Genomic DNA, 15,391 nt, shown 5'->3' with positions numbered 1-15,391 from the left:
ATTTTGTATTAAGTTTTGACTATAGTTTTCACAAATATATTTAGATGATACGAAGTTCACCGGGTCGTCTAGTACTATATATATATAATACTCAATTGTGACGTCGCCTGGTGACCGCCAGTAATATAGTCTTCTATTGTTTTTTCTGATGATTTACTTCAATCACATAAGAGAATTCGTATAAAAATAAATATTATCCGCAGAAAAATTTGAACGAACTTTAAAATTGAATTGTAAACAAGTAAATAAATCAATAAATTTTCAATTAACTCATTATTATGATTATCTTTTCAATTTGTTTTTATAGTTTGAACGTAAAATTTTAGAAAAATTAAAAGTATGAGTGTTTGATTAAGGCATGTACATTTTTAGATTTATCAAACGTTTTATTAATTTCGAGTGAGATTGGATGGAATTTTTTCTAGATCAGTGATTAGGAACTTTGCTATGACTTAGAGATAAAAAAAGTGAGATTGAGAAGCTGAAAATATTTAACAAACGAAATATTAGTTTAGCTCAAAAAGAAAAAAAATAAAGTAAAATCATCAGTGTCTATACCCTTGGAGGAGTTAAAAAGTAATTTTCTTAATTATTTCTACTAAATGAGGATTCCAAGCTAAAAAGTTAATGAGGTTCAATTATTAAGTATTTAACTAACCTGAAAAGATGATCTGGGTCTTAATTTACTTCCAACCTCCGCTTTAAACACAGATATGTACATGATCATTCCGACGAGCATCAGCAAGCCTGTGCAATCAGAGTTTATTGTTAATTGGAATTGAATAAAATTTGAAATCAAATTGTGTATTAAAGTCCAAAAAGAAACATTGCAATAGTAAAAGCTAAATTGTTAACATCGTTAAAATAAATAAATCGTTTGCAATATATTTCAAAGGAAATGAAAAATGCCCGAGGGAAGACAATTATTATGTTTGACTCTCTCTATACATGAGTTTGTTTAACAATACCATAAACATGAACCGAATATATATGCGAGTATTGTTGATTTTAGAATGATAGAACCATCCCCACGAGATCAATTTACTGGGTTCTATTCAGTATTCCCAGATATTCTACGTATTGGGCAAAACATGCTAAACTTACCGCAAATGGTGAAGATCACCCCAGCTACGAAAACACACAGCTGGTGCCTCGGACGGGATACGTGGGCAGCAAAGTAGCAAACTTCGGCAACTACCAGTAGCAATGTTGCTATGAAGAAGAACATTGCGGACTTTGTGACAGCGTCTGAAATATTATCAAATAATAGAAAATAATCTCGACTATAAATTTTTAAAGGAATATCGAATTTAATAAAAAACAAAGATATTAACATATCAAATATCCATATTTTAAAAATTTCTTCATTAAAATTATCTTCAACTTTAACTTTCAAGAATTTTCTTCGCAATGTAAATGCAAGTTAAATTTTGTATTTTAAATTTAGAGATAAATTAATGCTTAATTTTACATGGCTCTTAAAGAATTATACTGAGCTTAAACCTTTTGAAAATTTGATGAAAAAAATTCGATCGAGTTTTCAGGTTTATCATGCAGATATTTATTTCTCTTTGTTGCATGTAATACCTTCATTTATAAACTCAAGTCGCGACGAGATGAAAAAAAGAATTTCATGCACAAGTATAATATTGAAGTTCTAAATTTTTTGTTATTTTTTTTTTTTTTTTTTTTTTTTTTAGTGATTGTTTTCAATTGAGTTCATTCTATTTTCAAAAATTAAACATCGAAAAATACACATTTCAAAAAAATTTTTATTTTAAAATTATTCTACTTCACAGCACATTTATTGAAATGATTAAAAAACTTTTCTAATTAATTGTAAAGTTTTTCACCTTAACAGAAATTTAATGTTGACCGAAAATCGGTAATAAAGTTTGCTTACATAAATCTAGTGATTTCTAGAATTTTCTTCGCATTCAAATAATTTTCGAAGAAATCAGTTTTGAATAAAAAAAAAATTTTTTTAATAATTTTATCTATAATAAACTAAGAAAAAAATATGTAGTTACTCGAAAAAAATTTTAAATGTCATTTTTATGTAGAAATATTGTGAACTCTATACTCAACTGTAATTACTATTTTTTTTTTTTTTCAATTTAATAAGCCTGTGAGGCAATAAAAATTTACATAATTACAGATATTATAAGAATTTTTGAAGGCTAATTAATGTCATTTACAGTGATCAATTTTTAATAGACACTTTTTAGTTATTGTTATAACTAGCATTTTTCCGTTTGATTGATATGACGATAATTCTTTAATGCTTGAAAAGTTTCAAACTTTTATATGTCCAAGCTTTTGGGTTGGTTCGCAATTTCAATCGATTTAAAAATTTTTTTAGCAAATTTCAAACATAAAATCTGAAGTGTCACATATAATAGCAGAACTACATTAAAAAAATATAAAATCGATGCCTGGCGAGGGCTGTGCTGGTTACAAATAGACTTACATGGTATGGCCATAGTTGAATCGCTGGGATCTGGACTATACTCTTCGTTTGGAAAGTAGTCAATACTTGAACACTCGTAATGTATATGTGACGCTAAAAAATGTTTAATAGCACCATAAAACTTTTATAGTTATTATTGGAAAATAAAATATAGGAAATGGATGGAGGGGAAAAAAATTTCAGGTACCAAAAAGTGAGTTACTCTTTTATCTACATTTTTTAAAATATTACCTCTATATATTTATTTACGTGCATTAGCAGATAAATAAAAAAGATTTATTCCCAGCCAGATAGAATTTATAACAAAAATTTACTCGAACTTTGATATTGGTATATAACAGCCGAAAAATGTATTATAAAAATAATGGAGTGTAATGAACAAAAATTTTAAGTTATTCATTACTGGTAATTGAACTTTTCTTGTTTTAATTTTCTTTGAAAAGCTGTTTAACAGAATGGATTAATAATTAAAGTTTGACAGGTTTAAATGGGATAAAGTTGTGCTCAACAAAAATAGATATTACGGATTTTTTTTTCTTTCATCAGCTAGTATTCCTCTATATAGATATACGTACAGATAAAAAAGTATATAGTGGAACGCGAAGAAATTAAAGTTTCAGCAGATGGAGGTGCAAAGTTTACACGAACGTCATAGCAATAAAGTAGACAGACTTCATAAAACTGTTAAATTGTAAAAAAAAACTTGAGCGATATTTTCCTTCCGTCTACACTTTAAAATATTTATATATTTATATATAATATAATAATAAAAAAAAGTTAAGAAAAAAAAATTATTAGACTATTTGATGTATTTTATTATAAGTGTTCACACTGAAAAAAAAAAAAAATTATCTTCAAGAGATAAAATTCTGAAAATAAAAAATTATTCTTCGTTTGAGTAAATTTTACTTATAAATCAATTGATTTAAGAATTTTTTATCTAGATTCAATGGAAGTATAGTTTTTTTTTCCAGTTTAAGTTTTATTACCAAAAATTTCAATGTTAATTATAAAGAATTATTTTTTTTTCTTTTATTGAAGTTTGTCCCATATTTTGCATAGAACCTTTATTTTCTAGATATGTAAATAAAAATACTGATCCTAGTTAAAACAATTATTTACAATTGCGTATTTTAAATCTCAAACAGTGACGATAAACCTATCGTAAAGAAACTATAAAAAAATTTGTATTGAGTAATGATAAGAAATAACAGTTCGTTATAGGAAGGAAAAAATAAAAATCAAATGAATAAAAGAGAAGAGGATTTTTCACGTTATCATACTGTTGATGCGACTCGTCGCAAAGCGGTGAATAGGAGTCTACACTATTTCCCGTTGCGTTCAGAAAATGTGAATGTATTTATACTTTAGAGCTTTTATTTTTTATATATATACACGCTGCCACATGATTTTTATACGCGTTTTATTTCATGTTGCTACCACAAGATTGTCCTGTTACTGCAGCGCGAATATTTGGTGCTGTTACATAATTTTTTCATGTTGCTACCACAGGAATGTATCATGTTCCAGCCCCTATTTTTAACTTCCCGCTTTAAAAATTAATAATTTTAAAAAGTAGGAAATTATAGATTTCGATCTGATTTTGAGAATGCGAGTTTTCATCAGATTTCTCCACAGAGTTTTCTTCGACATTTTGTGGTCCTAGGAAGCCGTTGTGATTATTTCCGGCTGAACGTCCGGCCGTATGTGTGTGTGTGTGTGTGTGTGTGTGTGTGTGTGTGTGTGTATACATGTATGTATGTATGTATGCATGTAAATAAAATTTTGTCGTACGATATCTTGAGAACGAACCAACCGATTAAGATGAAGGACACGGCGTTTTAGAAGTGGTCTTTGAAACTTCGAGATGATAAAATTTTAAAGTCAATCGGTAAAGCTGTCTCAAAGATATTCAAAAAATAAAAATAAAAAAAAAGTTTTTAAAAATTTTTTCGAAATAACTTTCAAAATATTTGATTAATCAACTCCAGTATTCAGACACGTTTTTAACTTATAAAATTGCGTCGAACGCTGCCAAGTAAGTCAAAATCGAATGAGGCGTTTGAAAATTATAGCCCTTTAAAAATTTCTAAATAATTGTTTGTTTGATATAACTTTTGAATTTTTGAGCTCGGAAAGCTCAAAAATCAACCAATAAGAAGATTTTAGAGCGTTTCAAGCTCGAAAAAAGCGGTAAGTTCCAGGGATGGCCTGTTGCCGTTTGGATGGTTTACCGTTTTTCATATTATTTTTTCCATGTTTGGTATTGAAGCTTTTCTATTTATTATCCAACAATGAAATTGAGCTTTTCCGTTTCAATTAATTTAAACCATTACTCTAACTTTTTTCGTTGGTGAAATATGCAAGATTTAAAAAAAAATCATACCAGGAACAAATAGCTCTAAAATTCAATACAAAATAGATGTTAAAAAAAAATTAGAAAAACTGTAGACCCTGAAGGCCATCCGTGCAACTTCCCGCTAATTCCATACCTAGGTGCATAAAACTGCACTAATGATGTTTTTGAGCTCTCCTAGCTCAAAAATACAATTTATGTGTTATTTTAAGCTCTTCGAGCTTAAAAAGATAGCTTTTCTATGCTTTTGAGCTCTTTGAGCTCAAAAGTCTGATAGACGTTTCATTGAACAATGTTTTTAACTTCTCGCTAAGAAAATCGAAGATTTTCAAAAATCGGAAAGTTATTGTTTTCACCCCGTTTTACGAAAATCGAGTTTTCGTCGAATCTCGACGTTTTGAGGTCCTAGGAAGCTTCCCTGACTATTCCCACAATGGTGTCTGTATGTCTGTATGTATGTATGTATGTATGTATGTATGTATGTATGTATGTATGTATGTATGTGTGTGTGTGTGTGTGTGTGTGTGTGTGTGTGTGTGTGTGTGTGTGTGTGTGTTTTTTTATAGAGGAGGTAAAATACATTCACGTATGCCAGGACTTGGTGTTGGTGCCAGGACTAGGTGTTGGTGCCTGGGTATGTAGGACTCAGAAGTCAATATTATTTTGCAACAATATCGACTAAACATCCTCCTCTCTCCTTTCCCCATAGATGTTAGAGGGGAGACTGGATCGGGACCGCGTTAGCATTACTTCGATCCAGTCCATGTTGTGTCTCGTTTAAAAAGCGCTGCGCGTAGGCTGCGACAGCTGACCAGTTTTCTTCTTTTGTGATCATGCAGGTTACCAAGCTCTCAGGGGAGATCGTTGTGCCTATTGTTTCTTCGGTGCTGATTCTGTCGTCCTTCCACCGATCACAATCGAAAAACGTGTGCTTGGCGTTGTCAATTTTGTCTGGGCAGTATTTGCACGTTGGTGTGCTGTGCAAACCCATCTTGAAAAGATAGGCATTGAACTGCCCATGTCCCGTTAATAGCTGGGTCAGGAAGAAGTCCGTGTCCCCGTGCTTTCGAGAAAGCCAGACGTTGATGTTTGGGATCAGGCGCGCTGTCCATCTGCCCGTCTTTCCCGATGTCCATCGGTCCTGCCACTCTTGCTGCGTTTCCGCCTGAACCATTTTTGACGAGTCAGAACGACCATCTCGGTTTTGTGCTTGGCGAGTTTCAGGTGGTGTTTATCGAGCCAAGTCTCGACGGCATCAATGGTTTCCCGAACTAGTAGTTTGGCCTCTTCTATGCTGTCTACTATTATCGTGGCCGCGACGTCGTCTGCAAAGCCCGTTAGCTCTACTTGCTTTGGTAACAGAATCTTAAGAAGCTCGTCATAGTCGGCGTTCCATAAATCGGGCCCCATTATTGAGCCTTGCGTCACGCCAGCTGTTATGGTGTATTCTTGTGGTCCTTCTGTAGTTTCCGCTATTAGCTTTCTTTCTTCAAGGTAGTTGTCGATTAGTGTCAAATTCTCTGGCTTTGCGTCAAATTTGTGTTCCAGAGCGTCTAGGATATCTCCCCAATTCGCGCTGTTAAATGCGTTTTGAACATCTAGCGTGAGGAGAATGCATATTTTACGAGCTTTGAGGCTACCAGTCCATACTTCTCTCGCTGTCCCTATGACTGTCTGGATCGCGCCGACTGTTGAACGTCCTTTCCGGAAGCCATGTTGGTTAGGTCAGTTAGTGTGACCAACCCATTACAGGGGAGTTTTGTCCACGGGAGCTTATTTTGTTTGGTTATTTTGCTTGGCTCCTACCCGCTGTACCTCATCAACTAAGAGATTAAGTGTCATCCAAGGACAGCGAGCATCCTCCCATCCGCTCGGGGAGACGCGTCCGGTAGCAGTTTCTCCTCAGCCCCGAATGTGTGTGTGTGTGTGTGTATGACTATGTGACTCGCTTATAACTTTTGAACGACTAAACCGATCGGAATCTACTAAACGGCGTTCTAAAGAGTTCCCTCAAACTTAGATTTCCTGTGAATTTGAACCGATTCGAACAGATAGATTTTGAGAAATTTTGAAAAATCTCAAAAAAAATAAGAAAAAAATTTTTTTAACACACACACACACACACGCGCGCGCGCGCGCGCGCGCGCGTACAGACATAATGACAACATCGCGGGGGTGGTCAGGGAAGCTTCCTATGACCTCAAAACGTCGAGATCTGATGGAAACTCAATTTTTGCAAAACGGGGTGAGATTAATAACTTCCCGATTTTTGAAAATCTTCGATTTTCTTAGCGGAAAGTTAAAAATAGTGAAAATAACGTAACATAAAATATTTTAAATGTCCGATTGAGTTTCAATGAAAATAACAAAACGTCTATTATTGGATAAAACGATAACGATTTAAAAAAAAATGATTGTGATCATAGAAAATATCTCGTTTGCATTTACAAAATTTTCAAATTTAATAATATGAGATTAGCAAAAGGAAGATCCTTTTAGAGCTAGATACTTATTTTCGAACCGGAACATTGGTGTTCCGCCTGTATCTAGATTACGAGAGAAAACGAACCTCTTTGAGCGTAGAAATAAAAAATAAAAATAGTTGAGATCATTATAGATTTATATGAAAATCACAAATCAAAAGAATTTGTAGTAAGAAATATTGAATAGGCAATGCATATTGCAGCAAAACCTCTCATTCCAAAATCTTATTTCACTTCCGTGACCTGAGGACTGAAGTTTGTATTAACGTATCCGAAATTTTATAATGAACAGTATCATATTATTATTTTCAGTGTTCAATTCAATAGTCGATATGAGCAAATGCCAGAATTACGTAGATCAATGTAGATAAAAAAAAAATTAGGAAAACGGTTGACCCTGAAGGCCATTCCTGCAACTTCCCGCTAATTCTATACTTAAACGCTTGAAATTGCACTTATGACATTTTCGAGCTCATAAATAAAATTTGTATTGAGCTCTTCGAGCTCAAAAAAATAGCTTTTGTATACTTTTAAGCTCAAAGAGCTCAAAAGTTTGATAGAAATTTGATAAAACACTATTTATTGAATTTTCAAATTGCAATAACTTTTGAATCAATGAACCGATTTTCACGCGGTTGGTGGCATTCGACGCAGTTTCTTAAGTTCCATGAAGAATCTTCAAGTTTAAATTGATAGAGTGAAAAATTTCGGAATAATTCCGAAAAAACACTTTTTTCGGTTTTCTTTCGTCAATGATAACTCACGAACGAATCAACCGATATTGACCGGACTGGCGGCAATCGACGTGGTTTTTTGATGTTAAGAGCTGATTAGTTTTTGGAATTGATCGGTAAAGCCGTTTACAAGTAAGTCCAAAAAAACCACTTAAAAAAAAATTTTTTTTTGTAGTTTTTTTGCGATTTCTCAAAATTTACTCATCCGAATCGTTCTAAAGTATATTCAAAATCTAAGTTTGGTCAAGCCCTTTCGAATGGCACTAACCGTGATCAAATCGGTCAAGCCGTTCAAAAGTTATAAGAGGTTTACATACATCCACACACACACACACACACACACACACACACACACACACACACACACACACACACACACACACACACACACACACACACACACACACACACACACACACACACACACACACACACGCACACGCACACACAGACATAGTGACAACCTCGCGGGAGTAGTCAGGGAAGCTTACTAGGACCTCAAAACGTCGAGATCTGATGAAAACTCGATTTTCGTAAAACGGGGTGAAAACAATAACTTCCCGATTTTTGAAAATCTTCGATTTTCTTAGCGGGAAGTTAAAAATGGCGGGTCAGATGTTCGCAGATATGAAGAGATATAGTGAGATTACAATTATAACGCCTGTATATCTACTTAGATATAAAATGATCTACGTAGATCTCACAATCCTTATAACCTGTAAAATTTTGTAGATTTACATGCATCTAAGTATATCCCTGATTAAGAGAAGAGATTTGGAAATATTATCTCAATGCAAAATGTTAATCTAAATAGTATTAAAATCAAATGCTTTTTAAATTTTTTTGAATCATTTTAAATCCGTTTTCTTAACTAGGCGATCTATTTAAATTCGCAAAAGTTCAAAGTTTCGAATGCAAGCTTGTTAATTATAAAAGTATCGAATTTTTATTTTAATAAGTGTCTAACAGCATAAAAAAATCAAAATTTTGCTAGATTTTTCTTTTTTGATAAATAAAATTATTTTGTAATTTTTTTTTTTTTTTCATAGCTATTTATTTAATAAAAAATGTTTTCAGGTGCTTATTTAAGAATTATAATAGAGAATATTCTTTTTCTGCCCTCCGGCCGGAAAGTGGCAACTTTCTGGCCGCTGCGCTAAACAAAGTTGCCACATTCCGGCTACGTCGAGCAGAAAAATAGTATACACACCTTGGCCAGTAAATAAGAAAGCCTCAGATCACATGTTTATCAACCTCGGCTTCGCCTCGGCCAACAATTACATGTGATCTGAGACTTTTCTTATTTTACTGGCCTAGGTATGTAATATACTATTCTTGCTCTCCTAGCCGAAAGTACGCTCTTCCTGGACGCACTTTACTCCAGGAAGAGCAACTTTTATGGCCTGCTCTAACGCATGCGCGCTACGCATATTTTCTGTCCAGCAGCATAGACCTCGCTTTCTTTTGTATTTTTGTGGCGCAACCGGTCTGTACAGCGAGTTTCAACTGTATGTAACAGTCACAACATCGTCTGTATGTAACGTGTCAGCGCAGAAACTAACCAAAAAATGTCAAATAAATAAAAATAATTTCTAACTAGATTATTGTCAATGAAATATTTAATAATAATACAGCAAAAATAATTTATATGAAAATTTTAGAAAATAATATAAAAGTTTTGTAAATTTTATTTGCTTTTTTTTATATTTTGACAGCTAGTAAAGCAATGTTTATAAAACAATCCATGTACTCTACAAGCTTCTAATAATTTAATTTCAATCTTTCTTAGCCGTCTAATTAAAAACTAATTTTTAATTAACTTAAAAAAATTAATTTTGTTATTAAATCAAGTTTAAATATTTGTGACGAGTTCGGTGCATGTTATCTCTCTTAATCAGAGCATTTGTTAGTAAACTTTAAAATAACTTATTTTTTTTTTTTATTTATTAATTTTTACTTTTTTATTATGTCCGCCCTGACCAGCAAAACCTCGGCTTCGCCTCGGCTTTGCGAAACCCCTTCCCCGGAGTTACGTACTTTCGGCTGGTGAGCAAGAAAAATAGTATAGGGGAGGGTGGGGCTGAGCGGCCCCTCTAAGCCGATTATTATTTTTTGTGGTTTTTTAACATCTTATTAGTTTACTTTTGCTCTACGATGAACGAATTTACCAAAATTTTGGAAAAATTCTTTAAAAAAAATTTTTTTTTTCTGGGGCATAACGGTCCCTACCAAAAAATGGTAAAAAAAAATTTTTTTTCTGGGGCATAACGGCCGTCACCAAAAAATGATAAAAAAAAATTTTTTTTTCCACCAAAAATATTTTGAAAAATATAAAAGTATTTCCTTATTTTTATCACTCTCTAGATTTCAGTATCATTCGAAAAATAACTGCTATACATAATGCACCTCGTTTCTTTCCGACCCTAACCTCTATTATTTTATAAAAAATAATTATAATTATAATGGTTATTCAATTGTCATGAAAATCATCATACTCCTGCTAAATTTAAATTTGAAATTGCCGTTGAAATGTAAAAGAACTTGATGAAAGAAAAAATAGAAGTGAAGTTAAGAAAAAAGTAACTCAAAAACAAAAAATAGTCAAATAAAAAAAAAAAAAAATTTTTAAATAACGGCTCAAAAAATGAAAAAAAATAATTGTCATTGCCTTTACTGCAATGGACTTGATTCAAAATCCACTGAATCATGGATTCAGTACAAAAGTTGCAAGAAATGGTCCCATGATTCCTGTGCGGGAATCAATGAAGATTATTCTGAAGAATATATTTGTCACTATTGTGAAAAATAATTAATTATTTGTAAATAATTTACATTTGATGTTTTGTTGAAATATTTTAATTTTGTTACGTTTTATTAAAATTTATTATAAATAATCTAACAATTAATAATTTTCTTAGGATTTAATAAGGTAAAAGACCCCATTAGTGGCACCTTTAACCTCGATTAGTGGCACTTTTTCTTCCAATGAAAAAATGTTCTACTTAGAATAAAAATTAAAAATTTATTTGATCTAAAGGTCTGATCTAAAGAAAAGTACCAAAATCAAAGAAAGTGTAAGTAATAGGGTCCCCGCCACTAATGGGGTCTTTTACCCTAATATAAAATAGATAATTTATTAATTGTAAATAGTTTACATTTAATGTTTTGTTTAAGCATTTTAATTTTGTTACGTTTTATGAAAATTGATCATAACTAATCAAACAATTAATAATTTTCTTAGGATTTAATAATGTAAATAATAAATAATTTAATAATTGTAAATAATTTACATTTGAGACTTTATTTGAAAATATTAATAGTGTTACGTTTTTGAAAATTTATGATAATTTGGTGAAAAAAAAAAAAAAAATATTTTTTAACCAAATTTTGAAAGGGGGCCGTTATACCCCACACGGAGAAAAAAATTTTGCTATAGGAACTCTATAGTAGTTAGTTAGTTGTAAAAAGTTCCAGTAGGTTAACGTATTCTTATAGTAACAATACCGTTTAGCTCCTGCATTTCTACATCGTTGAGCTCTGAGAGCTAAACGTTATTTACCTCTCACAACTCTACAGGATCGTTCTGAGACTATAACAAATTTTTGGAAGTCTGCTTAATAATTTTTTTTTAAGATTTAGCATTGATAATTTAATAAATACATGCGGCAGAATGAATTTATATTGCCAACAATAATTGTATATGGCAAATAAGAATAGTATTATAATAGAAATAAAATAATAATAGAACTTATATTACAAATAAAAATTATTTGTAAAATAAAAATATGGTCGTCACAAAATTATCTTATTTTCTTAATTATATCAATAAATATTGGACATAAAATCACTATACCGTATATGCACGAGAAAAGATAAATAAACGAAAACAAATTTTATTTTGTGTTAAATGGGGTCTTTTTAATGTATTTCGATAACTTATCACTTATCACAATATATTCAACTAATAAATTAAATTAACAGTCACTGCAAATGAACCTTGAAAAACCATAAATACAAAACTGTTCTAACGAAATTCAATTTGACAAAAAAAAAACCTATTTCTTTAAATAAATAAATTGGAAACTTAATTGTCCTCATATATTTTTAATAATATAGATTAGTAACAAAATAATTATGTTTGGCATTTTAGAAGGTTATGAAATATGTCAGCGCACTCCACTACTGCGCAACGTAGAGCGCTCCCAACTATACCGTTTGGCTCTGAGAACAATCCCGTAGAGCTCTGAGAGCTCAACAACATTGAGTTATCAGAACTAAATAACATTATGTTACTGTAACTCTACAACGAATAGTAAACTGTGTATAGTTGTGGTAACTCTACAGTTACGTTACCAGAACGAAATTTTTTTTTCCGTGCAGGTATAATATATTAGCTCAAAAATATATAAATATATCAAATTTATGATAATTTAGTGGAAAAAAAAAAAAAATTTTTTTTGACCAAATTTTGAAGGGGGGCCATTATACCCCACCCTCCCCTACAACCCACGACCAGAATGTTGGATTTCCTGGCGTATGGGATATGATGGCCGAGGCGTAGCCGACTTTCTGGCCTTGGGTCGTAATATACTATTTCTGTTTATTGTCTCAGATATAAACAGCCATGACTTATTTTTTTCTAGAAAACACATATATATATATATATATATATATATATATATATATATTTAAAAAAAAAAGTAAGAAAAAGCAAAACAAAAATACTACTATTGAATCGGGAATCGAATGCTACCTTATAGTACTACGTTATCATTTTGTATGCATATGGGCAAAGACGTTTGACCCAGAGACTTTTTTTTACATCGATATGTACATTTATAAAAATATTTTGAAAAGTATTAATATTGGCTCGGAATACAAATATCATCCATATCTAACGGTTGACATCGAATAAGATTTACTGTTGATAATAAAAGTGAAGCGAAAATTTAAATTCAGGTCTAAAGTCGTTAAAATTCAGTATTGAATAAAACGTTGATAAAAATAAAATGAAAATTCAATTGACTGCATGAGATGGTTACCAACGAGCAAATGTACACTTGAATAAAGTGCAAATAAATATTTTAGAGTATTCATGGTACAGAAGTTGAATTTTTTCGATTAGAAACTCCAAATGGAATTACCCATGACTACAAGAATTTTTTAATTCGTGATTTCCCTCTAACTCCCGAGTGGTCTGAGGTATGTACTTTTGTCTATTTCTATCTTTACTTTTTTTTCTTTATTTTATCTCCACTGAGGTACGTTTCCTCTCGTAGACTAGGGAACAGTCAGAACGGAAAGAGAAGAAGGGTGGTTTCCGGTACGCCAAGTAACGAGTCATTTCCTCATTTCTCCTGACATCCCTTTCTGTTTGACCTTCTTCTCTTCCTCCTTTTCCTCCACTCCCTTTCTCATATCTTTGCATTACTACCGAGGGTTCCTCAAGCACTAACACTTAACAAATATAACATTTACCAAGTGTTCACTTTTAGATATTGATTTTCTTTTAATTTATTGGAAAAGTTTTCTATCAATTCATCAAAAGTCTTATGAAAAAAGAAAATCACGACATTAATTGTTTTACTATTGAAGATTATTGAGAAAAAATCGTAAATTTTTTTTATGTATTGTAAGTTCAATGTGTGTGCGTTTTAGAAAAAATTACGATGTCAGCAAACTTTTAGTATATATAGTTCACTTTTTTTACTAATATGCTTATATCAATACTATTATAAATTAATATTGTATGACAATCTAATTTTTCATTGAAATAAAGATAAACCGAATTTTTGAGTGGACTATAAAATATCAAGACTTGGCTGATAAAACCATCAAATTTATTTTCCATTACGCTTCAAAGAAAATGTTTTTATTTCAATCAATAACTTTTACGATTATTTACTTACTTAATTCGGCATTATAAATCTTTATATTATTCATCAGAGGACATATTAGAAGTTTTTAATCAATACAGTGTTATGAACTTAAGATAGTACTATTGATCCTGCAAGAGTCAAATGTAAAATCATAGTCTCATTTAAATTATTTATTAAATTTACTTATGCAACGCTACATTTATGAAACTTTGTACAATTTTATAAAATTTTATTATGCCATTTTTTGCATAAAGTTTCATAAAATTTCAATGCTAAAATATTTTTCCGGGAATATACGAATAAATTACACAATATGCATTTTATATCCATAGAGTCTTATTTTCAATCGTATCCATGATTTATGACTTTCATAATATTCTCTTGTTCTTGTAGTGAAAAGTTTCCTATTGAAGATCGTTATTTTTGAAACGATGTTCAATATAGAATTATTGTAAAAATGACGACACAGGCATCGTAAAAATGTAACATAAACAATAGCAAAAGTATTGCTCTATACTTCAATATTTTCCATCGTAATTTTTACTGTAATTTTTTTTCCGTTTAATTTTTAATAATTATTCAATAATTTAACGACTGAACACAGAACCGTCTTTTGTTAAATTTGATTAATCACTTTGACTTATATTCCAGCGGGCAGCAAATAGGTTTTTCAAAAACAAAAGGATTAAAGAGGAAAAAAAAAGAAAATAATGCCATTGAAGCTTTAATAGGGGCGGCTTTTATTCAGCTGGATAAATGCACCATGGGGAGCAAGCTTGCTAGAGGATAACTCACTTGTAGCTACGCAGACTCTCCAGAGGCCACTGTAAGTCACCTTAGAGTCCGGTTCGACAGAAGCGTTCGATGAGAAAGCTTTCGGTAGCTTTTCCTCTGTGAAAAGCCACTCGCCCGTACCAATGGCCACGGATACGATGATAAGAGATAAGAAGGCTGAGATACCTGATGCAATTCTAAGACTGTTATCACTGTTTGAACTGTTATCACTGTGATTGTAAATACTACTTGCACGACTGTAACCACTTGAAATTCCTGATTGCTCAATTCTGTGATCGTCTTCTTCCTCGTAGCAACAACCACAGCAATTGTAGCAAGACATCACGACCAACTCCCGTCTTTTCTGCGTAGCATCCCTGCATGATTAAAATAACTTCAGTTATAATTAAATTAAATTATACTTTGCACGATTCATAATTCAAAGCATTAACGAATGTTCTATGATGCAAAAATTTTCTTTGCCTTCTCTCCTCAACTATTTTCATTGTTAGATTTTTGACGATTCACATAATTAATTAGGATTGAGATTAATCTTTATTAATGATATAATTTTCAATAATTAATTCAGTGTGATAGAAACGAAGAAAAAACTTCAAAATAAACCAAGAAAATTTTTCCGTCAAGCAATTTTCAAGAATATATAGCGTCCAATAATAAATACGATAATTTGATAA

The 15,391-nt window shown here is 31.5% G+C and overlaps 1 protein-coding gene across 2 annotated transcripts in view; it reads right to left on the bottom strand.

Annotated features, from left to right (window-relative positions):
- The window catches only part of LOC123268928 (voltage-dependent calcium channel gamma-4 subunit), a 56,218-nt gene that overhangs the window by 19,292 nt on the left and 21,535 nt on the right, over nucleotides 1-15,391 (bottom strand). For both annotated transcript variants that reach the window (XM_044734390.1, XM_044734389.1), the window contains 4 exons: nucleotides 14,718-15,073; nucleotides 2,471-2,563; nucleotides 1,105-1,248; nucleotides 659-747 (listed from right to left, as the gene is read on the bottom strand). In XM_044734390.1, the coding sequence (XP_044590325.1) occupies nucleotides 659-747; nucleotides 1,105-1,248; nucleotides 2,471-2,563; nucleotides 14,718-15,039 (648 nt within the window). In that variant the 5' untranslated portion in view covers nucleotides 15,040-15,073. The remainder of the gene's footprint in view (nucleotides 1-658; nucleotides 748-1,104; nucleotides 1,249-2,470; nucleotides 2,564-14,717; nucleotides 15,074-15,391) is intronic.

This window comes from Cotesia glomerata, linkage group LG7 (genome assembly GCF_020080835.1).
Source record: "Cotesia glomerata isolate CgM1 linkage group LG7, MPM_Cglom_v2.3, whole genome shotgun sequence".
NCBI classification, from domain to species: domain Eukaryota; kingdom Metazoa; phylum Arthropoda; class Insecta; order Hymenoptera; family Braconidae; genus Cotesia; species Cotesia glomerata.
This window is presented reverse-complemented; position numbering and strand designations above follow the sequence as displayed.